Source organism: Babesia bovis, chromosome 1 (genome assembly GCF_000165395.2).
Source record: "Babesia bovis T2Bo chromosome 1, whole genome shotgun sequence".
NCBI classification, from domain to species: domain Eukaryota; phylum Apicomplexa; class Aconoidasida; order Piroplasmida; family Babesiidae; genus Babesia; species Babesia bovis.
Window position 1 is genome coordinate 532,558 of NC_067396.1, and position 25,165 is coordinate 557,722.

General features: G+C 44.3%; 10 protein-coding genes across 10 annotated transcripts; 5 read left to right on the forward strand and 5 right to left on the reverse strand.

Annotated features, from left to right (window-relative positions):
- The first annotated feature begins 255 nt into the window (after positions 1-255).
- Positions 256-4,203, forward strand: BBOV_I003840 (variant erythrocyte surface antigen-1 alpha subunit). Its single transcript, XM_051767364.1, has 2 exons — positions 256-272; positions 308-4,203. The coding sequence occupies exons 1-2, from the start codon at positions 270-272 to the stop codon at positions 4,121-4,123; spliced, it is 3,819 nt and encodes a 1,272-aa protein (XP_051622993.1). The 5' UTR covers positions 256-269; the 3' UTR covers positions 4,124-4,203.
- Positions 4,204-4,908: 705 nt separating this feature from the next.
- On the reverse strand, positions 4,909-5,352 carry BBOV_I003850 (SmORF protein). The gene has a single exon (XM_001608985.2). The coding sequence runs from the start codon at positions 5,330-5,332 to the stop codon at positions 4,934-4,936; it is 399 nt and encodes a 132-aa protein (XP_001609035.1). The 5' UTR covers positions 5,333-5,352; the 3' UTR covers positions 4,909-4,933.
- Positions 5,353-6,269: 917 nt separating this feature from the next.
- BBOV_I003860 (SmORF protein) lies at positions 6,270-6,746 on the reverse strand. Its single transcript, XM_001608986.2, has one exon. The coding sequence runs from the start codon at positions 6,694-6,696 to the stop codon at positions 6,280-6,282; it is 417 nt and encodes a 138-aa protein (XP_001609036.1). The 5' UTR covers positions 6,697-6,746; the 3' UTR covers positions 6,270-6,279.
- A 57-nt stretch (positions 6,747-6,803) lies between these two features.
- BBOV_I003870 (variant erythrocyte surface antigen-1 alpha subunit) lies at positions 6,804-8,762 on the reverse strand. The gene has a single exon (XM_001608987.2). It carries the CDS (start codon positions 8,722-8,724, stop codon positions 6,844-6,846), a length of 1,881 nt encoding a protein of 626 aa, XP_001609037.2. The 5' UTR covers positions 8,725-8,762; the 3' UTR covers positions 6,804-6,843.
- A 1,041-nt stretch (positions 8,763-9,803) lies between these two features.
- BBOV_I003880 (SmORF protein) lies at positions 9,804-10,578 on the forward strand. Its single transcript, XM_001608988.2, has one exon. It carries the CDS (start codon positions 9,829-9,831, stop codon positions 10,561-10,563), a length of 735 nt encoding a protein of 244 aa, XP_001609038.1. The 5' UTR covers positions 9,804-9,828; the 3' UTR covers positions 10,564-10,578.
- Positions 10,579-11,416: 838 nt separating this feature from the next.
- On the forward strand, positions 11,417-12,350 carry BBOV_I003890 (SmORF protein). The gene has a single exon (XM_001608989.2). The coding sequence runs from the start codon at positions 11,452-11,454 to the stop codon at positions 12,328-12,330; it is 879 nt and encodes a 292-aa protein (XP_001609039.1). The 5' UTR covers positions 11,417-11,451; the 3' UTR covers positions 12,331-12,350.
- Positions 12,351-13,472: 1,122 nt separating this feature from the next.
- BBOV_I003900 (variant erythrocyte surface antigen-1 alpha subunit) lies at positions 13,473-17,682 on the reverse strand. Its single transcript, XM_051767047.1, has 4 exons — positions 17,544-17,682; positions 17,404-17,469; positions 17,171-17,331; positions 13,473-17,077 (listed from the first exon to the last, which is right to left on the reverse strand). Exons 1-4 carry the CDS (start codon positions 17,662-17,664, stop codon positions 13,511-13,513), a joined length of 3,915 nt encoding a protein of 1,304 aa, XP_051622994.1. The 5' UTR covers positions 17,665-17,682; the 3' UTR covers positions 13,473-13,510.
- A 478-nt stretch (positions 17,683-18,160) lies between these two features.
- On the forward strand, positions 18,161-22,325 carry BBOV_I003910 (variant erythrocyte surface antigen-1 alpha subunit). Its single transcript, XM_001608991.2, has 3 exons — positions 18,161-18,291; positions 18,333-18,354; positions 18,394-22,325. The coding sequence occupies exons 1-3, from the start codon at positions 18,220-18,222 to the stop codon at positions 22,254-22,256; spliced, it is 3,957 nt and encodes a 1,318-aa protein (XP_001609041.1). The 5' UTR covers positions 18,161-18,219; the 3' UTR covers positions 22,257-22,325.
- Positions 22,326-22,541: 216 nt separating this feature from the next.
- Positions 22,542-22,904, reverse strand: BBOV_I003920 (uncharacterized protein). The gene has a single exon (XM_001608992.2). The coding sequence runs from the start codon at positions 22,863-22,865 to the stop codon at positions 22,581-22,583; it is 285 nt and encodes a 94-aa protein (XP_001609042.1). The 5' UTR covers positions 22,866-22,904; the 3' UTR covers positions 22,542-22,580.
- Positions 22,905-24,016: 1,112 nt separating this feature from the next.
- Positions 24,017-25,145, forward strand: BBOV_I003925 (uncharacterized protein). The gene is made up of 3 exons (XM_051767453.1): positions 24,017-24,895; positions 24,940-25,008; positions 25,047-25,145. The coding sequence occupies exon 1, from the start codon at positions 24,722-24,724 to the stop codon at positions 24,887-24,889; it is 168 nt and encodes a 55-aa protein (XP_051623886.1). The 5' UTR covers positions 24,017-24,721; the 3' UTR covers positions 24,890-24,895; positions 24,940-25,008; positions 25,047-25,145.
- The last annotated feature ends 20 nt before the right edge of the window (positions 25,146-25,165 follow it).

A 25,165-nucleotide genomic window follows, 5' to 3' on the forward strand; every position in this document is an offset into this window, starting at 1 on the left:
TACCACCATCTTAGCACATTACCACATCAATGACTCAATAATAATATCGTATTACTACTCTGATCCCATACAACAACATAACAATACTGCTGGGTATTGTAGTTAACAAAAAGTAGTGAGCTCCGATGTACTACATATACTATGCGCGGCATATATAATAGAGGGCGCCTTCGGCGCCCAGTAGCATTGGATTCACTATGATACAGAATGTATATGTGGCCTGGCCGCGGCAGTGACTGACCTACTGCAGTCAGTACAACTGGAGTACCATGGTAAGTAACCAGTAGTACAGACAGTACTAAAGTAGTACCACTACTGGTATACAGTACCTCATGGTGCCCTAGGGTATGATGGTGATACTAAGGACGCTGGCGCCACCTACGAGCAAGTAAAGGAACACCTCAATGGACTATTCTCCCTAGTCCAGGGACTAGGTGGTACTGCAGTGGTACGGACCTACATAGACCAGCTGGCACAGGTACTCAGTGCACTAGTTGGGTGGAGTAAGATAGAGCAGTGTTGGAATGGCACGTGCAAGAAGGATGGTAGCAATGATCTCAATGGCAGTCCACACGGCGACAGTAGCTGCAAGTATCTACAGGAGGTAAAGGAAAACACACCATGCAAGGACTGTCGGTGTATGAAATGGAAAGTACCCGGGGCTAATGATCACAGTAAAGGACACCACCTAGGCAGAGGGTGTACAAGGTGTAAGGATAGTGGTAGTAGTGATGCAGGGTGTAAGTGTACTAGTGGTGGTGGTGGCTGTAGTTCTGGCCAAGAGTGTCAATGCGCCAAAGCAGGCAAATGTTGCAAGTGTTGTTGTACAAGTTGTAGTGGATGTAAGACGAATGCTAAGTGTAGTTGCACCACCGAAGAGAGTATTACGCACAGCAGAACGACGTACGGAGAGATCACCATAGAGCGTTATATGTCTTCATACTCAAATAATAATCACGATAATCCTCCAAAATGGAAAGATGCTTCCAATACTCCTAATCGTCACCACTGTGCCAAGATCCTACTAGGTTCAGTATGTCTCATCTGGAGTGGAGTGACATATATGCATTGGACAGGTAAGTGGGCCAGTGGCAGTCCATATTGGAACAACCACATCCTGGATGGTAGTGGTCTAGATGATGGTACCCTATCCCAATGGTTACAGGCTCTAGGATTTCCTAGGGATATGCTTAATAATAGTGGCCCACAGAATAGACTTGACAAGGTCATATGGGATGGGTTTATGGGAAAACTGTTTCTAGGGTTTACTCACCCTAGTGGAAGTCATGCCAGTGACGGTAATACAGCAAAACAACCCTACGATATGAATTACGCTGGTTTTGTACATACTGCACATAGGGATTCATTCAACAAAGAAGCTACTGTATTCCCCAAGGATGGCACTGGCTCTAGTACTACTGGCCACATCGGTGAAACGAACCAGAACAAGATCGGTGCCATTTTCAAGCTTTACGTTCTATCATGTGCCTACTTCACTGGATTACAGAAGCGTAACTCTACAGCACTGTCCACCACTCCCACTGCCACTAATAATCCCAAGACAATCCGGGAAATCCTATACTGGCTAAGTGCATTGCCCTATAGTCCGGCATATCCGAAGATACTGACACATTCCAAGGGAAGACTCACAGAAGTTACCCAGAAACTCGGAGATGATGGCAATGACACGCCACAACTGAAGTTCTACCAAGAGAAACGTTGGGCTCCCATTACAGTTCATCAATACAACCTGTTTGCTCACTTCCAAGCAGTGACTCAGTACTGCCCACTGGTCCTCATAGGTATCCAGGGTGGATTACACAGCACTACTGGCACTGACAAGACTACAGAACCTCCTATCCACTCCTTGTACTCCAACACTGAATGCCACTTCACCTATCCCACTGTGTCCATCCAAGCATACAACCAGGTGGTACACTACATTAGGGCTTTGTTCTACCAGTTGTACTTCCTTAGGAAGCAATGTGCAGTGAAAGTTACTTGTGGAGGTAAATGGCGTGAGTGTAGGTATGGTAGTGGAGTGCTTGGAAAGGATGTAGTTAGCTGGATGTGCCTGGGGTGTAACCCCATGGAGCATGATAGGAAATGGAGGGTGGGGAAGGTGGGTGATTTACTGAAGGGTGTGAAGGATGATCCAAAGACGCTTCCGGGGGCACTAAAGGAATTACTGCAGAGGATTGGTGACGTAGTAGTACAATTGGGTAATGCCCAGGAGGCGTTGGAAAAGGATATTAATAATGAGAAGGTGGCAGTAGCGGCAGTAAAGAAAGCAGGAGTGAAGAATGGGAGTAGTGATCTTAGCGGGGTACTAAGGGAGGTACTAGATAAAGTGAATGAGAAGGTGAAGGAACTAGAGAAGGTGGTGACGGAGAAGGCGGATGGGGAGACATCACAGGCACTAAGTAAGGCAAAGACGGCACTAGAGAGGGCTAAGGAAATGGTGAAGAATGATGGTAATAAAAAAAACAAACTTAATGCTGCTCATCATGGGTTACAAAAGGTATTGAAGATATTTAAGAAGTGGTTGAAGGATACAACAAAAGGGCTCGACGGTCACAAAGGTGCACTGTTAGACGCCACGAGCAAACTCAAAGACATATGCAGCTCTCCTATGTGCTCGGCATGTATAGATCACGCCACCAAGTGTGGCCGGCAGGGAGAGAAGAAGACCTGTCCAACCTGCCACCAACAGTACATGGACGGCACTCCATCCCCCCTCCAGGCATTCCTGGAGGACAGGTTACCAGGCTTTAGCTGTAGCGAAGTACTGAACGATGAGAAGGAAAATCCAGTATACCCACCCGCTGCATCTCACTTGGGACACTGCGGTGGCTCAGGCCAGTGCTGCCCATTGCCAATGGGTTTCAGAAATCAATTCCAGAAGGGCGGTATCACTGATATGACTGGCCAACGCCTTTATGGTATCCTTTACTTCTTTAGTAACGAGAACATGATGCAGTCGTGTGTCTATACACTGGTGAGGGTAACTGCAGAACTCAGTGCCACAACACCACAGGTACTGGGTGATGTATTCGGGTTCTTTAGGGGTGGTGTTGGAGAGAAGGAAAGAGGAATGACGAAAAAGAGTGGAGAGAAAGCATGTGATCACGATAGGGACCCGTCTAAGAAAGGAGATGAAGATTACTTTTGCGGCTGGTGTGCTTCTGGGTTACGGGATGAAGTAAAAGGTATCCAGTGGATACCAAAGAAGGATCACGATGGAGGGCAATACAGAAGCACTGTAGGACAAGCCCTAATAGAGATCAAGGGTGATAAGGGCACTGTCAATACTGTTCCACTGTCTGATTCACAATCCACCACTAATACTTCCCTCTCACGACTCACTGAGAACTGCCAGTACCTCTCCCCCCTAACCGGTGAGCTGTATACAGCCGTGAGTGCCACTTTCGGTCACGTCTACCTCTCATGGGTACTATACCTATCAGATGCCCTTGAAGGTGGATTACGTTCACTGTCTGACGCATTCCGTAACGTTGAATGCCGTGGTTGCAGAGAGTGCGACCCCAATAAGTGCAAGAAGGGAAATCATGGCACAACAGGTAATTCACAATGTAACTGCTCATCAATCGTATCATGTACCGGGGTACTACCAGTACTCTATAGACATGGCTTCAGCTACGGTAACCCATTCAATCTGGAGGGGTACCAGCAGAAGGATGGAAAGACGGATGGACAGTATGACATTGAAGATAAGAAGAAAGAGCGTACTAAGCAGTGCCATCAATTCTTGGACAGTCTCAGTGCAGTGATTGACAAGAACAAGCAGGACACATCTAAGGTCGCCTCTCAGAATCATCCCCTGACAAAGTTACTATCAGAGGTCGGCCAGCTCCAATACGACATACGGCTCCCGTGGATCTTTGTACTGACCTTAGCCTGGCTAGTAGCGGTACTGTACCTTGCCTTTGGTGCCATATGGCCACTGGACTGGACACATATGAGGTCGCATTGGTTACGGGGTGGAGAACACCAGTGGCAATGTATGTGGTATAAGGTGATGACGGGGCGGAAGGGAGGACCAGTGCTAGAGGGGATTGAAAATTTTGGTCAAAGTTTACTAGTATTTTTACTGGTTGTTTAGTAGAATCGGTAATAGAAGTATAGCACGGAAATGGTAGAGTTTCTGGGTAGTTTGTTGGCTGTAGTAGTACCTTTGTGGTGACTACATTGTAACTACTGTGTCTATATCACCCCCTCTCTTTCCCCGCACAAAGGAGTGCTTAGTGGGGCCATAATTTATGTTGGTGATACCCTGGTGGGGTTTTTAGGCTGCTAGGGCAACCACCGTGATGGGGCACTAGCTAATGGCTTGAAAGGTAGTGTTGGCACTTTATAGGCACTGATCTGTGTCTATAACAGTGCATAGTCTAATTATGGAGCATCAACTTATTCACCTTGAGGACCCTGGTAGTGATCACTGTGGATATCCTGATAGAGGTAGTGATATGCACTAATCTATAGTGTTATGTACAGGGTAGTGTTCTCTAAAGGAATACATAATGTAATAATAACACTGAATATCACTGATGTACAGTACTCTATAACAATGTCGCTTCCATGGGACATTATGGATACCGTGGTTAGTATGAAGTACCATAGTGGGCCATAACCGGGGAATAACCAAGTAGTATATCTGCTAATGATCAGTGTTATTAACCCAGCTTTATAGGGAGTCCATGGATGTAGTGGATTGTAGTGTTAGTGAGGTTAGTACATGTATGGGTAGTGCGGTGTAATGGAGATGTACTAGGGTAGTGTAGTAGAGATGTACATGTACTACTACATGGTAGGACACATGTGGTACTGTCGTGTGATACAGATGTATATGTTCTATGACATTAAGATAACTGCGTTTTTGTCACGGTAGTCCAAGATCGGTCGTTAAAACTGACTAACCATTTTCATAAACAAAAGTCTTTGGCTTATATTGTTGCTGAAGCACTGAAAAATGTTTTCTAATAAGTTTTTCCACTGCGGAATCTATGGGCTCATCACAGTCCTTAAGAACGTCTTTGGCCATATCAAATGCCAACTTCTCAAGAAGATGTGCACTGTTTTCTGGCTTGGGTAACAGAAACCATTCAACAGAGTACTTGGGTGGATCTGCTGTCTCAGTGTTTTCTCCAGTGTTAGTCTTTGTTGCTTCGGCTGAATCTTGAGATTCCTTGCCAGGTTCTCTCTTGCCGAAGAACCTGCTGGCCAGTGATTCCTTCTTGGGCTGATCCAGGGCTACATCAGTAATGTGGCAATAGCGGAGAACACGAATGCCAGAACTAGAGAGAGATTCCATAACATATCGTTAGATACCATCTTGATAAAGTTACTAGAGACTGAAATTCTTAGGTGTTGGATGTATAGTTGTTTGTATGCCCCAGGTATGGTAAATGTGCCAGTATATAACAAATTGCTCTTCATTGCAGCAATTCATGCTGAAGTAAAATAGTAATCAAGGTGATAAGTGATTATTATGGTTCGCTCGCTTTCAGGCACCCATAATATAAGTATCAGTACAAATCCTCCACAGACCATTATTGGAAGAGTGGATTTATGAAATGAATATTACCCATAGGAACGTAATTGTTATGATAAATGACAGTACCCATAACATGAGTGTCACAATCTGTACAACATGAATCAGATGATAAACAGTATGTTACCTTTCAAGTTCTATATAGTCCATATAACCATAAAATACTGTGACGTATATGCCAGGAGAATGTCATAGATACTTTTGTTTCGTTACTGCCCATTATGAAAATATGTTCTAAGATAGATATATCACGGATTATGTCTATATCTAAGTTGTATCACGATACCAACAGGGGTATAATGAGATGTTGATCCATAAGAAATGATGCCACAAAGATACTTTGTAAAGTCATGATGATTCATTTATATAGATGCCAAAATACATACTGTGGTAACGGTGCTTCACTGAGAGCAATTCTATATCTAGCTAACGGTGATATTAGCAAAGCAACGTGTCGTATGAGATTAATGTAATGTTTAACATGTTGCTGTTAAGAGGAATATCTATGTGGAAAAGGAGCTCTTATTGGTGATGACTAGGATTGTGCATTGTATAGTAACTATGACGTAGGAGGTAACATTAGCTATGAAAGTCTATAAACTACGAGGTACTGCTCCATATCTATCACAGTGGTCATCTACAAATATACAGATACTATGAAATCATATTATATTCATTATCATCAAATGTACTATAAGATTGTTGATTCAGAAATTGCGACCATATGAATCTAAAATCATTGAACCTTGCTTTTGCACACTGAATGAGAAAAACGTTCTAATTTTCTTTTCTATAAAAGGTTTTATTGGTTCGTCATACTCCTCTGGAACCATTGCAGCCAAATCCCTTGGTAGCCTCTCACGAAGTTGTTTTCTGTTTTCTGGCTCGGATAATAGAAGCCATTCAACAAACTTCATGTTTCGTTTTGATGTTTCAGTTTGTTTTTTAGTCTCAGCCTTCGTTGGTATTGGCACCTCTTGAGGTTCAGTGGCAACTTCGTCCTCCTTGCTAACCAATGCTTCCTGAGTGGGTTGATCTTGGGCTACATCAGTAGAGGTAGCTGTGGCAAAGAACCCGAGAGCCACAACTAGAAAGAGCTTACACAAATTGTTAAGGCCTATCATCTTGGTTAAGTCAGTATGGAGTGAGAACACTAACTGTTGGATGAATGGTTGTTGTAATGCCCCATCCATAGTTGTACTGGCATGCATAATACATGCGTTATTCCGCAATGTACATCTGTATAATGGTTGTCGTTATCTATTTGCTGCTTAGTGTAATGAATGATAACTACTACCATTCGCTAGTTTATGTAGTGATCCACTACTCTTCGTCAGTGCCTCTAGTTTCGTCTTAGCCTCCTTTAGTTCAGCATCCAGCCCACCCTTCTTCACCGCCTCCTCTAGTGCCGTCTTAGCCACCCCTAGTGCATCCTTAGCGCCCTCTAGAGCCTTCTTCACCCCCAGTACAGCATCCTTATCCTTCCCTTCCAATGCCTCCTGGGCATTACCCAATTGAACCACTACCTGACCAATAGCTTCCAATAGAGTTATCAATTCCTTAGCTCCTTTAAGTTTCTCATCTCTCTTTGTCTCATTTCCCTTTCTCCATTCTGACGCGTTCATATTTTCGACGACCCCATCTAACCCATCCTTTACCTTCTCTACCCTCCCCTTTCTATCATGCTCCATGGGGTTACACCCCAGGCACATCCAGCTAATTACCCCCTTTGACTCTACCCCCTGGCCATACCTACACTCACGCCATTTACCTCCACAAGTGACCTTCACGGCACACTGCTTCCTTAGGAAGTACAACTGGTAGAACAGCCCCCTAATGTAGTGTACCACCTGGTTGTATGCTTGGATGGGTACTGCTGGGTAGGTGAATTTACACTCCGTGTTGGAGTATAAGGAGTGAATGGCAGGTTCTTTAGTGTCTTTAGTACTGTGTATTCCACCCTGGATACCTATGAGCACCAGTGGGCAATACTGAGTCACTGCTTGGAAGTGGGCAAACAGGTTATATTCATCAACTGTAATGGGATGTTTAAGGCCTATTTGATTAAATGAGAGCGTTTTAGTGCCTTTAACGTCGGGTGCTACCTTTTCCAACACTCCTTTGGAATGTGTCAGTATCTTTGGGTATGCCTGACTATAGGGCAATGCACTTAGCCAGTATAAGATTTCACGGATTGTCCTAGGAGTCCTTGGAGTACTCTCACTATTCCTTTTCTGTAACCCAGTAAAATAGGCACACGATAGAATGTAGAGCTTGAAGAAGGCACCGTTTTTGTGCTGGTTAGTATCACTGATTTGGCCAGTAGTACGAGAGGCATTGCCATTCGTGAACACAGTAGCCTGATCAGTGTTAAATGAATCCCTATGTATGGTGTGTACAAATCCAGCATAATTCATACCAAAAGGACTTCTGGCGGTATTACCATTCTCGTCCTTCACATCATGACCAAGGCCACCAGGCGCCAGGAATCCCAAGAAAAATATATCCCTAAGCCCATCCCATATAACCTTATCTAGTCTATTCTGTGGACCAGCGTCATTCAACATTTCCCTAGGGAACCCTAGGGCCTGTAACCACTGTGATAGTGTTCCATCATCTAGACCAGTGCCATCTATGATGTGATTGTTCCAATATGGACTACCCGGGGCGTACTTCCCTGTCCAATGCATATAAGTAATGCCACTCCAAATGAGACATACTGACCCTAGTAGGATACGGGCACATTGGTGACGGCGGTGGGAGGGGGTCTTACTACCACCCCTCTCCTGTAGATCTGTCCATACGGATTTGATAAGATAATATCCGTCATCCCCTATATATGGAAACGACATTTCTCCATATGCTGACTGATAAGTATCTTTGTATATACGATGGCCACCATTATTCGTGCCCTTGTCTTTGTCTTCATCCACACAACTACACTTTGCCTTTTCATTACACTTCCCAGTACAATCTTTACAACAACACTTGCAACATTTGCCTGCTAAAGCGCATTGACATGTCTCTGCAGTACAGCTGCCACTTTTACAACTACACGTCAGCTGCTTACTACCACTATCCTTACACCTTGTACACCTCCTTCCTAGGTGGTGTCCTTCATTACTGTCCGCCTTGGGATCTTTCCATTTCATACATTGACAGTCCTGGCACGGCGTGTTTGGTGTTGCATCCTTCAGATACTTGCACGAGCCATCTTTGCCATGATGTTTCTTGTCACCCTTCTCGCACTTGTTGCCACCTTTATTCTCACACTTCGTTATCCTACTCCACCCAACGAGTGCACTGAGTACCTGTGCCAACTGGTCTATATATGTCCGTACCACAGGGGTACCACCATGGCACTGCTAGATCACCACCCTGAACATCTGGCACTACTACACTAAACTTGTACCAAAAGTGCCCATCAACTTTTATGAATCTTTTGCTAAAAGTGTCACTAACAGTGCTAGTATACCTTTATGGAACATTTAGTAAGCTTCTACTAAAAGTATTGCTATACTCATACCTACAGTGACACTACATGGACTATTGGTATAACACTCATCAGTGTATATGTTACAATGTGTTCAATATTTAGGCAGGTATAGCACAACCGTTATTACTACTACCATCACTGCCAATGACACGGCTGCAAGTGGTGTCCTTTAGTCAGTAGCTCTTTATTACCACGCACTATGGCATTTCTATAAATGAATCATCATGACTGGACAGGGTATCTCTGTGGCAACATTGGTCATAGGATTACATGTCATTATACAGATAGTGGTAACGTTATAAAATGCAAATGAACATATAGTTTCTGTTGGATCTACATTGAAATATGTTTCCATAGTGAACAACAGCACCTCGTAATTGCGTATAGCACTGTAGAGGTTTATGGGATCACAGTATGTCATGGTTAAAAGTAAGCTGTAGCACTAGATTGTTAAAATTGACTATCATGTGATTGATGTTATACAGATTGTGCCAATTACATTCTTGTTGTTAATGTCTAGCTCAAGGAGCTACTGTGCCAATACCGGTCTGTAGAGATCCTGTAAGGGTATTGGTCTGATCAGTGTCTGACAAGGATAAAATGGCAATCAATACATATACGATATGTTGCTGTTACACAGTACCTTTGATAGTTGTAACAGTGAGCAACCTCTACAACAGACACCTGTACTATACCTGGGGCATAGTAACAACTATGAGTCCAACAGTTAGTAACCTCATTCCTAACTGTCTCCAACAACATGGTAAATCTTAACACATTACCAAGGATCTGTGTAGTTGTGGTATTTGGGTACTCTGCCACTGTCACATCTACTGAGGTAGCCCAGGAGAAACCTAGGAAGGAATCATTGGACAGTGGATTCTTTCATAAGAATGATAAACCGTCCACTGAACTTCCAGAGGTAGAGGAGTCACCCATGTGCTCTGTTGAATGGTATCTCTTACCCAAGCCGGAAAACAGAGTATGTCTTCTTGAGAAGTTGCCATTTGATGTGGCCAAAGACGTTCCTTGGGACTGTGATGAACCCATAGAGCCCTCTCTGGAAAAACGTATTAGGAAGTTCTTCTCATTGAGAGGTTTGATATTCACAAGTATGAGTTCATATCCTGGACTTGATGAAATCAATAACGTTGGCCAAACCACGCAGGGATCATTGGATGGCAGTTTCTCAAGCAAGGAAGACGAACCTTCCTCTAAATCTCAAGAGGTACCGGAACCAGAGAATATGGACAGTCAAGAAGAGACTGATACGGCAGGTCCACCTAAATTTTCTGTTGAGTGGTATTTGTTACCCAAGCCGGAAAACAGAAAACATCTTCGTAACGAGTTGCCATTTGACCTAGCAGTTGCTCTGCCAGAGGACTGTAATGAACCAATATTGCCTGTAGTAGAGAAACGCATTAGGAAGTTTTTTTCATTGAGTGGGAAAAATCAGAGACTATTGCGTGTACATTCATATTGTTGGATTGGTTGATGACTACGATTTCAATACCATGATATAGATACAATTACCTTAATGTAGTTGCATATAAACATCTACACCTAACAGCAGAGGTACTTATTTCTTACTGTATTGTGATATGTAATGTTGTGTTGCTATCAGCAGTACTTATGACATCGTTCATTTACAGCATATAGAGATAATCGGTACGCACAGCAGCCATTTTCCAATATACACTTCCTAACAGTGACATAATGACCTACATTTCAATCATACATCACGCTACTTTGTTGATATCACTGTTAGCTAGATTCAATAATGCTCTCCAGTGAGCACCGTAATATATGTGCATTATGGCATCTCCATAAATGAATCATCATGACTCCATAAACTATCTTTGTGACAACAATAGTCATAAGATAACATCCTATTATACCGTTGTTGACAGCATGATACAACGCAAATGAAGACACAGCTCGTCATCTAGCTCTCCTGGGTTATGTTTCCATCATGATAGCTAACAGATCATAAGTGGCTATAACACTGTATCTTCACTGCCATATGGAATCACAGTATGTCATGGTCATAAGGACACTGTAGCACTTGGTGAAATAGCACATTGTATAATGCCTACTTGAATCGCAAATGGTACCAACCACGTTCCTATTGGTAACATTTATTTCATACATGCACTCTTTCAATAAAGGTCTGTAAAGGATCTGTACTGGTGGTGACTTTTCAGTGGCTGATAGCATCTGAAGCATATGAATCAAGTGAAACTTTGATAAGTATTCTACTGCAGCATGAATCGCTGCACTGAAGAGCAACTTCCGATCTCCTAGCACCTGTACCATACCTGGGGCATAACAACAACTATAAGTCCGACAGTTGGTAAGATCACTCGCTAATAACTTCACCAAGATGGTAGCCTTCAACATGTTATGGAAGCTCTCTGTAGTGGTGGCACTTGGGCTCTCTGCCACGGCTACCTCTACTGATGTAGCCCAGGAACAGCCCAAGAAGGAAGAATTAATCAACGGAATCTCCACTGAGAAAGCATCAACTGCATCTAAAGATGAGGAAGTAAAAGAAGCAACCGGGACTAGTACTCAAGGAAACAGTGATCCGGAAGAGCCATCCAAGTTCTCTGTTGAGTGGTATCTGTTATCCAAGCCCCTAAATAGAGCAAGTCTTATTGATATGTTGCCATGGAATTTACAAACTGCTGTGCCAGGGGACTGCAAGAAGCCAATATTGCCTGTAGTAGAAAGACAGATTAGGGATCATTTTTCATGGCTTGAGAAACAGAAACAGAAACAGAAACAGAAGGAATCTTCTTCTTCACAGGGTAAAACCACTGATGTTAGCCAACCCAAAAAAGAATCGTTCTTAAGCAGATTCTTCAATAAAAACAACAAACCGGTTGATATCCCAGAATTACCCAAGTACTCTCTGGAATGGTATTTTGTACAGAAGCCCGAAAACAGAAAACATCTTCGTGAGAGATTGCCATATGCTTCGAAAGGTGTTGTAGCAGAGGACTGTAGAGAACCAATACCGCCCGTACTGGAAAAACGCATTAGGGATTATTTCTCATTATATAACGTCGACTGGTATTTGTTATCGGAACCAGAAAACAGAAGTGCCTTACGTTATGTTTTGCCAGAGGATTTGGCCGCAAAGGTACCAGAGGACTGTAATGAACCAATAAGCACCGAACTGGAAGAACTTATTAGGGAGCATTTCACAGTGGTTGAGAAGAAGCAGAGGCCTAATCGTTTTTTGTATTTCCATTTATAAATGAACAACCATGGACAACCTTCATGAAAACGAAGTTATCATAATGTCATAGTTTGTACACTTGTCTACCAGCCTACAGTACTACATATCCCCTATTACTCCACAGTACCCATACATAGACTAACCTCACCAACACTAGCACCCAGTACAAAAATGGACCCTCTCTACTGCTGCATTAATAACACTGGTCATTAGCATATATGCTACTTTGTGATTTCCCCGGTAATGGCTTAGTATGGTACTGTATACTAACCAGGGTATCAATAGTGTCCCATGGATGTGACTATGTTTCTTAATACTGGCTCACTGTAATATCCAGTGATAGTACTACATTATATATCCCCCTATGCTACATTACAGTGTATATCACCCTTTCCATTACGACATATCACTACCTCTATCAGGATATCCACAGTAATAACGACAGGAGTCCTGAGAGTGAATAGGCCTATTATTCATCATTGCACTATGAACTGTAATAGGCACAGATCTGTACCTATCAAGTGCCAAACCTACTGTTGAAGCCACTGGCTAGTGCCCCATTTTTGGGGATGCCCTAGCATCCTAAAAACCCCACCAGGGTAGCACCTACATAAATTATGGCCCCACCAAACAGACCATTGTGCGGGGACAGCATATATGACACTGTAGACTAGTGACAGTGTTATTCCATGTAAATACCATTTAGACCTGTAACGGGACACAGCCTACATGAATCAGAGATAACCACAAGCTGCTAACACTCTATAATCACTATATACTCACTAAGTAGTCACAAAAACGTACTACTAAACCTAATACTCTACCCCGAATACACAGAACATTTTAATAAAAAATATCATCAAACTTTTATGGAACTTTTACCAAAAGTAATGCCAAACCTTTACCCAAACCATTACTATGCTTTTACTGAATATACGACGAAATTTTTAATAAAATCACTACGAAACCATTGCTTACATTCGTATTACAATTCGCCGAAATTATTATAAACAACGTCACCAAATTTCCAGGAATTGTCCACCGAAACACTCTGTAACTTTATCCATATAATACTCCTAACAGCTACTACTTTTCTATGAAACCGTTACCAAAACAGCTACTACTTTTCTACGAAACCTTGACTAATCATATCCACATTATGCCTAGTTACTGCGCCGAAGGCGCCACTACGTCGCCTCTATGTCTTACCAAAAAACTCTAGTATCCCCCTTCCCTTCTTCTTACCCACCATCAAGATCTCCCATGGACTCAGACTACCCTTCCTGAACCATCCCCTACAATGCGACCTCATATGCGCCCAGTCCAGTGGCCATATGGCACCAAAGGCTAGGTAGAGTACTGCTACTAGCCACGCTATGGTAAGCACAAAGATCCACGGGAGCCGTATGTCGTATTGGAGTTTGCCGACCTGGGTAAGGAGGTTGCTGAGGGGGTGGGCATTAGAGGCAGCCTGCTTGTCCTCTAGTACTTTGTTCAGGCTCTCCAGGAACTCGTGACACTTCTTAGTACTGCCTGCCTTCGTGATGTCATACTGCCCATCCGTCTTCCCATCCCCCTGTTGGAACCCCTCCAGATTGAATGGGTTACCGTAGCTGAAGCCATGCCTATACAGCACTGGCAGTACCCCGGTACATGATACGATTGATTGACACGTGCAGAGTGCTGTGCCCTTAGAGCCCTCTGCAGTGCTTCCATGACTTCCCTTCCTGCACTTATTGGGGTCGCATTGTCCCTTACAGCCCCGGCATTCAATCTGTTGGAACTCACTAGCCAGTGACTTTAGACCCCCTTCAAGTGCATCTGATAGATACAGTACCCATGAGAGGTATGTTCCTCCGAACGTGTCACTCACTGTGGTATAGAGTTCACCTGTCAGGGGGGAGAGGTATTCTGAGTCCTTGGTCAGTGTTGAGAGGGCAGATGGAGTGGTAGTGGTAGTTGACTTTGGGGCAGGACTACTATCGCTTTTATCGCCTTTAATACCTATTAGTGCTTTACCGAGAGTCCCTCTGTATGACCCTCCATCCGTTCCGTTCCCATTAGGTATCCACTCTATCTTCTTTACCACATCCCTTAACCCAGAGGCACACCAGCCGCAATAGTACTTACTCTTATCCGTGTCAGTAGAAGGATCGCCTTCGTGCTTACACGCTATCCCACCTGTTCCCTGCTTGTTCTTTCCACTTTCCTTATTTCCAACACCCCCCCTAAAGAACCCGAATACATCACCCAGTACCTGTGGTGTCGTAGCACTGAGTGCTGCCGTTACCCTCACTAGTGTATAAACACACGACTGCATCATGTTCTCATTACTGAAGAAGTAGAGGATCCCGTAGAGTCTTGAGCCAGTCATATCACTGGTGCTGCCACTATAGAATTGACCTCTAAATCCCATTGGCAATGGGCAGCATTGGCCGGAACCATTGCAGTGTCCTAAGTGGGATGCAGCGGGTGGGTACACTGTGTCTTTGTCTGTGTCAGTGTTTCGTACTACGTCACAACTAAAGCCTGGTAACCGATCCTCGAGGAATGCCTGGAGGGGTGATGGTGTGCCGTCCATGTATTGCTGGTGGCACTTGTCACAGTACCTGGACACTGGCTTTTGGCCACACTTGTTTATGTGGTCATTACAGGGTGGGCATTTGGGAGAGTTGCAGATGGAGATGAGCTGGTTAATGGCATTGAGCAGTGCGGTGTAATCATAAGACAACTCTTGTTTAAGTACGTTTTCTAATTTGTTTTCATCATTCGTCAGTTTAAAAAACACATCTAGTGTTTTCTTGGCCTCCTTTGCCTCTTCCTTTATCTGCTTCTCCACTCCCTCCTTCAATATCTCCAATACCTTGTGTAACCCATCGATAGCCTCACTAATCCTGTCCTTGGCACTACTGTAATCCTTCCTCCACTCTTGTCCACTATCCACTATCTGCTGTAATGACCCAGGAGTATTACCACTATCCACTAGTATATGCAGTGCTCCTTTACCACCATTCGTCAGCTCCCCTAGTTTCCCCTTAGCCTCCTTTAGTTCTGCTTGCCCATTCAGCCCATCCTTCACCTGATCTAGTCCCTCCTTAGCCTTCCCCAGTGCCCCCTTAGCCTCCGTTAGTTTCTCCTTCACCTTCTTGATCGCCTCCTTATCCTTCCCTTCCAATGCCTCCTGGGCATTACCCAGTTGGACCACTACCTGACCTATTGCCTCCAGTAGTGCCTTTAGATTCTTCACTATAGGATCACTCTCCTTCATCATTTTCAGTGTTTCCCCCTTTACCTTCTCAACCCTCCATTTCCTATAATGTTCCATGGGGCTACACCCCAGGCACATCCAACTGTTTACCCCCTTAGAGACTACCCCATCACCATACCTACATTCACGCCATTTACCTCCTAGGGCTACCTTCACGGCACACTGTTTCCTAAGGAAATACAACTGGTAGAACAGAGCCCTAATGTAGTGTACCACCTGGTTGTATGCTTGGATGGATACAGTGGGATAGGTGAAGTTGCATTCAGTGTTAGCGTAGAGTGAATGGATAGGTGGTTCTGTAGTCTTGTCAGTGCCTTTAGTACTGTGTAATCCTCCTTGGATACCTATGAGCACCAGTGGGCAGTACTGAGTCACTGCTTGGAAGTGAGCAAACAGGTTGTATTCATGTACTGTAATAGGATGCCAACGGCCTGTTTGGTGGAATTTGAGTTGTGTTTCCTGATTGCTAGCGCTAGAGCCAGCATCTCCAGGTTTCTTGAGTACCTTTTCTAGTCTTCTCTTGGCATAGTCTAGCATCTCCTTGTATGCGGGACTATAGGGCAATGCACTTAGCCAGTATAGGATCTCCCGAATGGTCTTAGGATTATTAGCGGTAGTACCGGTAGTACTCTCACTATTCTTTTTCTGTAACCCGGTAAAATAGGCACATGATAGAATGTAGAGCTTGAAGAGAGCACCGTTTTTGTTCTGATCAGTATCACTGATTCGGTTAGTAGTACTAGAGCCATTCGTGAAGACAGTAGCAGCATCGGTGTTGAATGAATCCCTATGTGCAGTATGTATAAACCCGGGATAATTCATACCGTAAGGACTCCTAGCGGTATTACCATTAGTGTCGCTGACACTACCACTATCAAGGCCACTAGGCTCCAGGAATCCTAAGAGAAACTTATCCCTAAGCCCATCCCATATGACCTTATCCAGTCTATTCTGTGGCCCACTATTATTAAGCATATCCTTAGGGAACCCTAGGGCCTGTAGCCATTGGGATAGAGTACCATCATCTAGGCCACTACCATCAAGGATGTGATTGTTCCACCGAGGACTAGTCCCGTGCCACTTTCCAGTCCAATACATATAAGTAAGTCCACTCCAGATGAGGCATACTGAGCCTAGTAGGATACGGGCACATTGGTGCCGAGAAGTAGTATTTGTCGGTGAATTCCACATACATTCTCGGTATGCAGTGATTGTTTCTCCTACGTATGACTCAGAGCTGTATCTTCCTCTGTATGCCGACCTATATGTATCAATGGTACAGCCACATTTTCTGTCACACTTGCAGTCAGAAGCACTAGTACAGCCACTAGCACCACCTTTACACTGACACTGACATCCACCACCAGCACCAGGTTTGCCACACTTGTCTCCATCACACTTATCACACCCCCTACCCAGGTGATGGTTCTCAGCGCCTACCTTAAGACACCCACACTTTCCACATGACATATCGTTAGGCGTCAAATCCTTCAGATACTCGCACTTCCCTTTGCCATGTGGATTGCCATTGCACTCGCCATTGCCATCACACTTCACTATCCTACTCCACCCAACGAGTGCACTGAGTACCTGTGCCAGCTGGTCTATGTAGGTCCGGACCACTGCGGTACCACCTAGTCCCTGGACCAGGGAGAATAGTCCATTGAGGTGGCCTTTCACTGTGTCAGCACTGGCGCCTTTAGTAGTCTTGCTGTCGCCTTCAGCACCATTCTTAACATCACCTTGATATCCTATAGGACACCATGAGGTACTGTATACCAGTAGTAGTACTAGGTAGTACTACTCTAGTACTGGGCACTTACCATGGTACTCCAGTTCTACTGACTGCAGTAGGTCAGTCACTGCCGCCGCCAGGCCACATATACATTCTGTATCAGAGTGAGATCCAAAGACACTGTGGCGCCAAAGGCGCCCTTATATCCATATGTCTATGGTAACGTACCATCTTTGTTCTCTTTACCATCCCTACCAGTTACCCTCAGGACCCAGTCAATGGCCTCCTTGAGGTTGGTAGGTGCCTCTGTCAGGGACGCCTTCGGCGTGAAAGTGCTATTCACGGCCATTGTCAATGCCTTTAGGAGTACTCAACAGTACTCACAGTGGTGTGGTCATGGTGTTATACTGAGTCAGTGGTGGTGCTATATAGAGTTTTAGATTTTGATATGTGGCATCATAAATGTTATTATTTGGAATTTATGGGATTATACCGGAGAAATATCATTATCAGGGTGAAATCTTAAGGTAGTACCCCGTAGTGTGACCTTATTGTTATTGATTTCTGGGTGTTTTCTATTGTATTATTAATGTTATTATATTTAATTCTAGATCATATCATATAGAATGTTGCTGTATTATGCGAAATCATGCCAGTAGGAAAATCGTGGTTATTGTTCATGTGCCATATAGTGACTATAGATTGATAACAGCTTGTGGTTATCTCTGGCTTATCTGGACCGTTGCTCTATGGGTTCACCCAGTGTTTACATGGAACCACATTTTCCTCTCACAAAGGACTTTTTAGTGGGGCCACTATATATGTTGGAGTTACCCTGGTGGGGTTTTTAGCATAGTGGGGGTGGTGAGGTAGTGCAGAAACACTAATATAGAATGCGCGCCACATGGTGATAGTACCTGACAGTGTCCTTTACACTGGCGCGCCCAGTGCTATGGAAATCACTATTGTACAGAATGTATATGTGGCCTGGCGGCGGCAGTGACTGACCTACTGCAGTCAGTACAACTGGAGTACCATGGTAAGTAGACAGTAGTCTAGTAGTTCAGCACCATTGTAGGCTATCAAGGTGATACCAAGGAAACTGACGCCAGCAAAGGCGCCTCTGAACAGCAAGTCAAGGAACACCTCAATGGACTCTTCTCACTAGTACAGGGACTGGGTGGTACCGCTGTAGTACGGACCTATATAGACCAGTTGGCACAGGTACTCAGTGCACTCGTTGGGTGGAGTAGGATAGAGAAGTGCACTGGCAATGGTGGCTGCAATGGTACTAGTGGTACTAGTGGCGATAGCAATCCGCACGGCCAAAGTGGCGGCAGTGGCAAGTGCGAGTATCTAGATGATGTAGAGCAAAGCAACAAGTGTGCTGATTGTGAATGTATGAAATGGAAGGTGCCCGATGCGGGTGATCACACTAAGGGACACCACCTGGGCAGGGGGTGTACAAAGTGTAAGGGTAGTGGCACTGAAGAAGATGCGAAGAAGCAGTGTCAGTGCAGTACTGGTGGTGGTGGTGGTGGCTGTCAGGGAGGTCCTGGGAAAGAGTGTGAATGCGCTAAAGAAGGCAAATGCTGCAAGTGTTGTTGTACAGGTTGTACTGGGAAGTGTAATGAAAAGGCAAAGTGTAGTTGTGTCAAAGAGGAGGAAATCATTTGTCGTGATAACTATAGCGCAAAACGCTATATATCAGCATATGTAGGATCACTAAGGAGCTGGGTTGATGGTGGCGGACTGTACGAACATAAACCAAAATGGAACGAACTGATTACAACTGGAGGCACTACCAGTGGAACTGAGATAAAGGATGGTTTGACCCCCTCCCAACGCCGTCACCAATGTGCCCAGACATTACTAGGCTCAGTATGTCTCATCTGGAGTGGTATTACTTATATGTATTGGACAGGCAAGTATGAAAAAACCAGCCCCCGGTGGAACAACCATATCCTGGATGGTAGTGGTCTAGATGACGGTACACTGTCCCAATGGTTACAGGCCTTAGGGTTTCCTAGGGAGATGTTGAATAACCATGGTCCTGGAAATAGGTTGGATGCTATTATATGGGATGGACTTAGTGATAAGTTGCTTCTAGGGTTTGCAGTGCCTAGTGGCCTTATAGGCAGTGGTGTTGCCAATGACTATAATGGTAATACAGCAAGGAATCCATTCGCTATGAACTATGCCGGTTTTGTGCATACTGCACATAGGGATTCATTCAATGAACAAGCTATTGTCTTCAATAATGGTGAAGGCTCTAGTACTAGTGACATTGACCAGCACAAACGAGGTGCCCTCTTCAAGCTTTACATTCTATCATGTGCCTATTTTACTGGATTGCAGAAAAGGAATAGTGAGAGCACTACAAGGACTCCTAAGACCATCCGTGAGATCCTATACTGGCTCAGTGCATTGCCATATAGTCAGGCTTATAAGGAGATGCTAGAGTATTCTAAGGGAAGACTCACAGTAGTACTCAAGACACCTAATGAGGCCACATCAACCAACGAGCAGCCACAACTCATGTTCTACCAAGACAAACGCCCCCATCCCATTACAGTTGATGAATACAACCTATTTGCCCACTTCCAAGCGGTGACTCAGTATTGCCCCCTGGTCCTCATCGGTATCCAGGGTGGGCTCAAGAGCACTGACAAAACACTAGAACCAGCCATTCACTCCCTCTATGCCAATACTACTTGCCACTTCACCTACCCAGCAGTTGATATACAAGCATACAACCAGGTGGTACACTACATTAGGGCTCTGTTCTATCAACTATACTTCCTTAGGAAGCAATGTGCTGTGAAAGTCACTTGTGGAGGCAAATGGCGTGAGTGTAGGTATGGAAATGGGGTACTTGGGAAGGATGTAGTTAGCTGGATGTGCCTGGGGTGTGACCCCATGGAACATGATAGGAATTATAGGGTGGAGAATATGAAGAAGATATTGGATGAACTAGTCGAGAAGGTAAAGGCATTGGAAGGTGAGAAAGATGACGAGGAAGAAGAAGGGATTGCAGAGAAGGTAAAGGCACTACTGGAGAAGATTGGTGAAGTGGTGGTACAGTTGGGTAATGCCCAGGAGGCATTGGAAGGGAAGGATAAGGGGGCGATAGAGGGGGTGAAGAGAGAACTGGAGAAGGCTAAGGAGGAACTAGTGGAGGCAGTGAAGCAGGTGAAGGATGCGGTGGAGAATTGTGGGCTGGAGGAGGCTAAGAATAAACTAGAGGAGCTGACGGGGAATGGTGGTCTGGATAAGGCTAATAGTGGTGAATATGATCCTGGTAAGAACAAGATAAGTGCCGCTATCGATGGAGTATGCAAGGCATTGGAGGCATTGAAGAAGGAAATGGAGAAACAGTTGAAAGAAGTTCTGGAGAAGGAACAATCAGATATGGATGACATCACAAAATGGTTTATTCGAGAAAAGACTTTTTACAAAGCCGTCAAAGAACTCATCTCCATCTGCAACTCTCCCAAGTGCAGTGCATGTGAGTCACACTCTACCAAATGTGGCAAACCACCAACACCCAGCTTCTGTCAGACCTGTCTCCAACCAACCACCACTGGTGTCCCCTCCCCCCTCCAGGCATTCCTCGAGGATCGGTTACCAGGGTTTAGTTGTGAGGTAGTACGAAACACTGACACTGACCAGCCGTACCCACCTGCTGCATCCCACTTGGGACACTGTAATGGATCTGGTCAGTGCTGCCCATTGCCAATGGGTTTTAGAGGGCACTTCCACGGCGGCATCCGTGATTGTACCGGCCAACGCCTTTATGGTCTACTGTACTTCTTTAGTAACGAGAACATGATGCAGTCTTGTGTTTATACACTAGTGAGGGTCACAGCAGCTCTCAGTGCTACGACACCACAGGTGTTGGGTGATGTCTTTGGGTTCTTTAGAGGGGGTATAGGAGAGAAGGAAAGTGGAAAGACCAAGAATGGACAGACAAACAAGGCGTGCGAGCACACCAAGGACCCATCTACGAAAGGAGCTGATGACTACTTTTGCGGCTGGTGCGCTTCTGGGTTACGGGATGAAGTAAAGAAGATAGAGTGGATACCAAAGGGGGATGACAGTGTTAAAGGAGGGAAGTACAGAGGGAGTGTCGGTACAGCCCTGATAGAGATTAAGGGAGACAAGGGTAGTGTGAGTGCTCCACAGTCCACTAATACATCCCTATCACGACTCACTAAGAACTGCCAGTACCTCTCCCCCCTAACCGGTGAACTCTATACAGCAGTGAGTGCCACTTTCGGCGGAACATACCTCTCATGGGTACTGTATCTATCAGATGCACTTCAAGGGGGACTAGAGTCACTCTCTGAGGCATTCCAACAGATTGAATGCCGGGGCTGTAAGGGAAACTGTGATCCCAATAAGTGCAGGAAGGGAAGTCATGGAAGCACTGCAGAGGGCTCTAAGGGCACAGCACTCTGCACGTGTCAATCAATCGTATCATGTACCGGGGTACTACCCGTATTGTATAGACATGGATTCAGCTACGGTAACCCATTCAATCTGGAGGGGTACCAACAGAAGGATGGGAAGACAGAGGGGGATTATAGTATTCAAAAGAAGGATGACAAGAAGCAATGTCATCAATTCCTAGAGAGTCTCAGTGCAGTGATCAAGAACAAGCAGGACCAGGCCACCTCTCAGGAACATCCATTGACAGAACTCCTCACCCAGGTCGGCCAACTGCAATACGACATACGCCTCCCCTGGATCTTTGTCCTCACGTTAGCCTGGCTAGTAGCAGTACTCTACCTTGCCTTTGGAGCCATATGGCCACTGGACTGGACACATATGAGGTCGCATTGGTTACGGGGTGGAGCACACCAGTGGCAATGTATGTGGGATAAGGTGATGACGGGACGTAAAGGAATGGAACTGGTGGAGTATTTTGGTAAGACATAGTGGCGCCTTAGGCGCAACAGTGCTATAAGGTGGTAGTTAGTATCGGGGGTAGTAATGTGGAGCAGTCTAGTGGTAGAGTTAGAGGACCAATGATACTCATAAGGTATACATAGAGTTATAGTGGCAGTGTTAGTAAAGGTTTAGCACTGGTTTTATTAAAATTTTGGGTCGTACGTTCAGTGCAAGCTTAGTAGTGGTCTAGGTAAAGGTTTGGCATTAGATGTGGTAAATGATTCATAGAATCTTAGTGGCACTTTTGGTAAAAGTTTCACAGAAGTTTAGTAATAGTTTTGGTGAATGTTTGGTATAACTTTGGCAAATGTTTCACAGAAGTTTAGTAATAGTTTTGGTGAATGTTTCACAGAAAAGTAGTAGCTGTTGGGGGTGGTATATGGATGAGATTACAGAGTGTATTGCTTGGATTTTCATAGCAATGTTGGTAAAGGACTCATAGAGTTTTGGTGCAGTGATCACGACAAAGAGTACCACTCCCCTCACCAATCTCCTCTCCCAGGTCGGCCAACTCCAATACGACATACGGCTCCCGTGGATCTTTGTCCTCACGCTAGCGTGGCTAGTAGCGGTACTGTATCTAGCCTTCGGTGCCATATGGCCACTGGACTGGACACATATGCGGTCGCATTGGTTACGGGGTGGAGCACACCAGTGGCAGTGTATGTGGTATAAGGTGATGACGGGGCGCAAAGGAATGGAACTGGTGGAGTATTTTGGTCAATGTTTTGTAGTGCTCTTAGTGATGGTTTAGTAGCATTGTTAGTAAATCTTTAGCAAGGTAGTGGTAGAATTGCTGGGTAGAGTAATATGTGTAGTAGTAATTTATGTGTCCAGACTGTGAGCATACGGTATCCAATATGTGTTGGTATCCCTGATTTATCTATACTGTGTCACCCCCTCTCTCCCCGCACAATGTTGTGCTTAGTGGGGCCACAATATATGTTGATGCTACCCTGGTGGGGTTTTTAGAGCGGTGGTGTGGCAGTAGTGGTGTTCTGGACAGGGGTGGAGACGTAGGTTTGGTACTTGATATGTGCTATATCAATTATCTTATTAACTTTTGAATGGACAGTAGCGTTTTATTCACTTTTTAGGTAATGTAGTTTTTTTGACCTTCAGTAGAATACAGACCAGGCTATAGATTTTTGAATTGATGTTTGGATGTTGTGTTGTAATATAGGGAAGACAATTGATGTTTCACTTTCTCTATTCAATGGAATTATCATTTCCAAGTAATTATTCATTAACATTGTCCTTATTGCTACCAATCATTAGGACCGGTATTCACTTGAACAAGCTAAATGGTAACAGTTTGCTTGCTACGATCACCTTGGGCATATAGACTTTGCTGTACAGATGAACACATACTAGCAGGATTATATCACTGACCAGTGCGTTTACTGTGGGACGATATCAATATTCTTTACCAATGAGTGTATCCCTGAAAATACGTAATCTATGGCTAGTATTTCTATGTAATGAATGATCAACATAGTTGGTGAGTGGTAGCATTACATTGGTTCAGTTTTAAAATGCAGCCGTTTAATGTAAGGGTGTCGTTCAACAAAGTGTATGTATAGGCCATGAGCAATATAGGAGCATAGGCACTGGAATAAAATAGTTTTGAAAGTTACGAATCCGATGGTTCCTAACAAAACACATGACGTCAGCTTGCGTAGCGTTTGTCGGGTTGTGTTCCCCTACATTATGGTGGAACTTTTGGTATATAGAGCCCTGCATTAGACGGCATATCCATCAATAAAATCCTTTGCTTTACTATTCTCAGAGCGTTATAACGTCTATCTTCTATCGAATAGTGTATTAGCAATTACTAGAGAAGAGATTCCGGTTTTCTAAGGCGTCTCAGAGAGGGTTGCCTTGACAATTGGCTAGAAGCTCTACCGATTCATCTTCATTACGCAAGGAATAATTCGATTCATCCTGAATGTATCAACATCCTGAAACCTCACCCATGGGGCTATCGCACTGAACCTTCTTGAAAATGAGCACCAGCATCAATCCCATGTCCACTACTCCGATGCACGCCATGACAATATATCGTATAATAGTCTCTTTGATAGCCATCTTAGCACGGCACAACATTTTTCGCTGTACACGACAGGTTCGTGGTAGAAATGTTGGTTGAGTTCATAGTTGTTATTGCGACAATCGTCAACAAAGTGTTTACTTCATGATTCATCTCCGATAGTGTTGAAGAGTACCGGAGATTATAGTGAGCGCAACACCATGAACTTGCATCTAACATCACCCTATTGGCTCATATAGATAAGATGGGATATTGCAGGCAAGACTTGGGTTGGACATTAGAAAGTCTTTACTTCCGATCGTGCTCCTTGACATATATGGGAGTGGAGTGATCACTACACTGGCAAATTGCCATGTTATAGTATTGCGACACTACCATATATCTACAGGTGACAGTAAATGGGATGTTATTAGCGCAAAGTACATACTTTATATTATCGTGTCTAATAGCCAAATGGTTCAACGATAACATGGATATTTGCTGGCTAAATGATTATTCTGTACAAGTAGGCATAGGTGTGCTCCTATTGTTCTACTCCATTTCCCTAAAAGTTGTGGGTGAACATTCTTAAAATCATGTACGTTTATAGCATAACAAATGACCCCAACTATACTGCGTTAGATGGTTCATCGTATGTTGCCCCTAAAATAGCCAGCATGGCCTTTCCGTATCCAAGACAGATTAAATTTAGTTAGTTTACCTTTGATATGATATACACCCGAAACTAGTTGTAAAGGTTGGAAGCAATTCTGTGGTATTACTTAGGTGTAGTTTGCGGACCTTCTGCAGTATTGGTAACAGTGTTATGGATGGTGGTGTTGAGGAAGAGAAAGACCGAATTATGTGT

Coding starts and splice junctions, on each gene's coding strand:
- BBOV_I003900 (XM_051767047.1), bottom strand. CDS start 17,664: ATGGCCGTGAATAGCACTTTCACGCCGAAGGCGTCCCTGACAGAGGCA. Junction 17,470..17,543: donor TGGTAAAGAGAACAAAGATG/GTACGTTACCAT, acceptor ACTCTGATACAG/AATGTATATGTGGCCTGGCG. Junction 17,332..17,403: donor AGTAGAACTGGAGTACCATG/GTAAGTGCCCAG, acceptor GGTGTCCTATAG/GATATCAAGGTGATGTTAAG.
- BBOV_I003910 (XM_001608991.2), top strand. CDS start 18,220: ATGGTGATAGTACCTGACAGTGTCCTTTACACTGGCGCGCCCAGTGCT. Junction 18,292..18,332: donor AAATCACTATTGTACAGAAT/GTATATGTGGCC, acceptor GACCTACTGCAG/TCAGTACAACTGGAGTACCA. Junction 18,355..18,393: donor AGTACAACTGGAGTACCATG/GTAAGTAGACAG, acceptor GCACCATTGTAG/GCTATCAAGGTGATACCAAG.
- BBOV_I003880 (XM_001608988.2), top strand. CDS start 9,829: ATGGTAAATCTTAACACATTACCAAGGATCTGTGTAGTTGTGGTATTT.
- BBOV_I003870 (XM_001608987.2), bottom strand. CDS start 8,724: ATGAAATGGAAAGATCCCAAGGCGGACAGTAATGAAGGACACCACCTA.
- BBOV_I003850 (XM_001608985.2), bottom strand. CDS start 5,332: ATGGAATCTCTCTCTAGTTCTGGCATTCGTGTTCTCCGCTATTGCCAC.
- BBOV_I003925 (XM_051767453.1), top strand. CDS start 24,722: ATGTTATTAGCGCAAAGTACATACTTTATATTATCGTGTCTAATAGCC.
- BBOV_I003920 (XM_001608992.2), bottom strand. CDS start 22,865: ATGGCACCGAAGGCTAGATACAGTACCGCTACTAGCCACGCTAGCGTG.
- BBOV_I003860 (XM_001608986.2), bottom strand. CDS start 6,696: ATGATAGGCCTTAACAATTTGTGTAAGCTCTTTCTAGTTGTGGCTCTC.
- BBOV_I003890 (XM_001608989.2), top strand. CDS start 11,452: ATGGTAGCCTTCAACATGTTATGGAAGCTCTCTGTAGTGGTGGCACTT.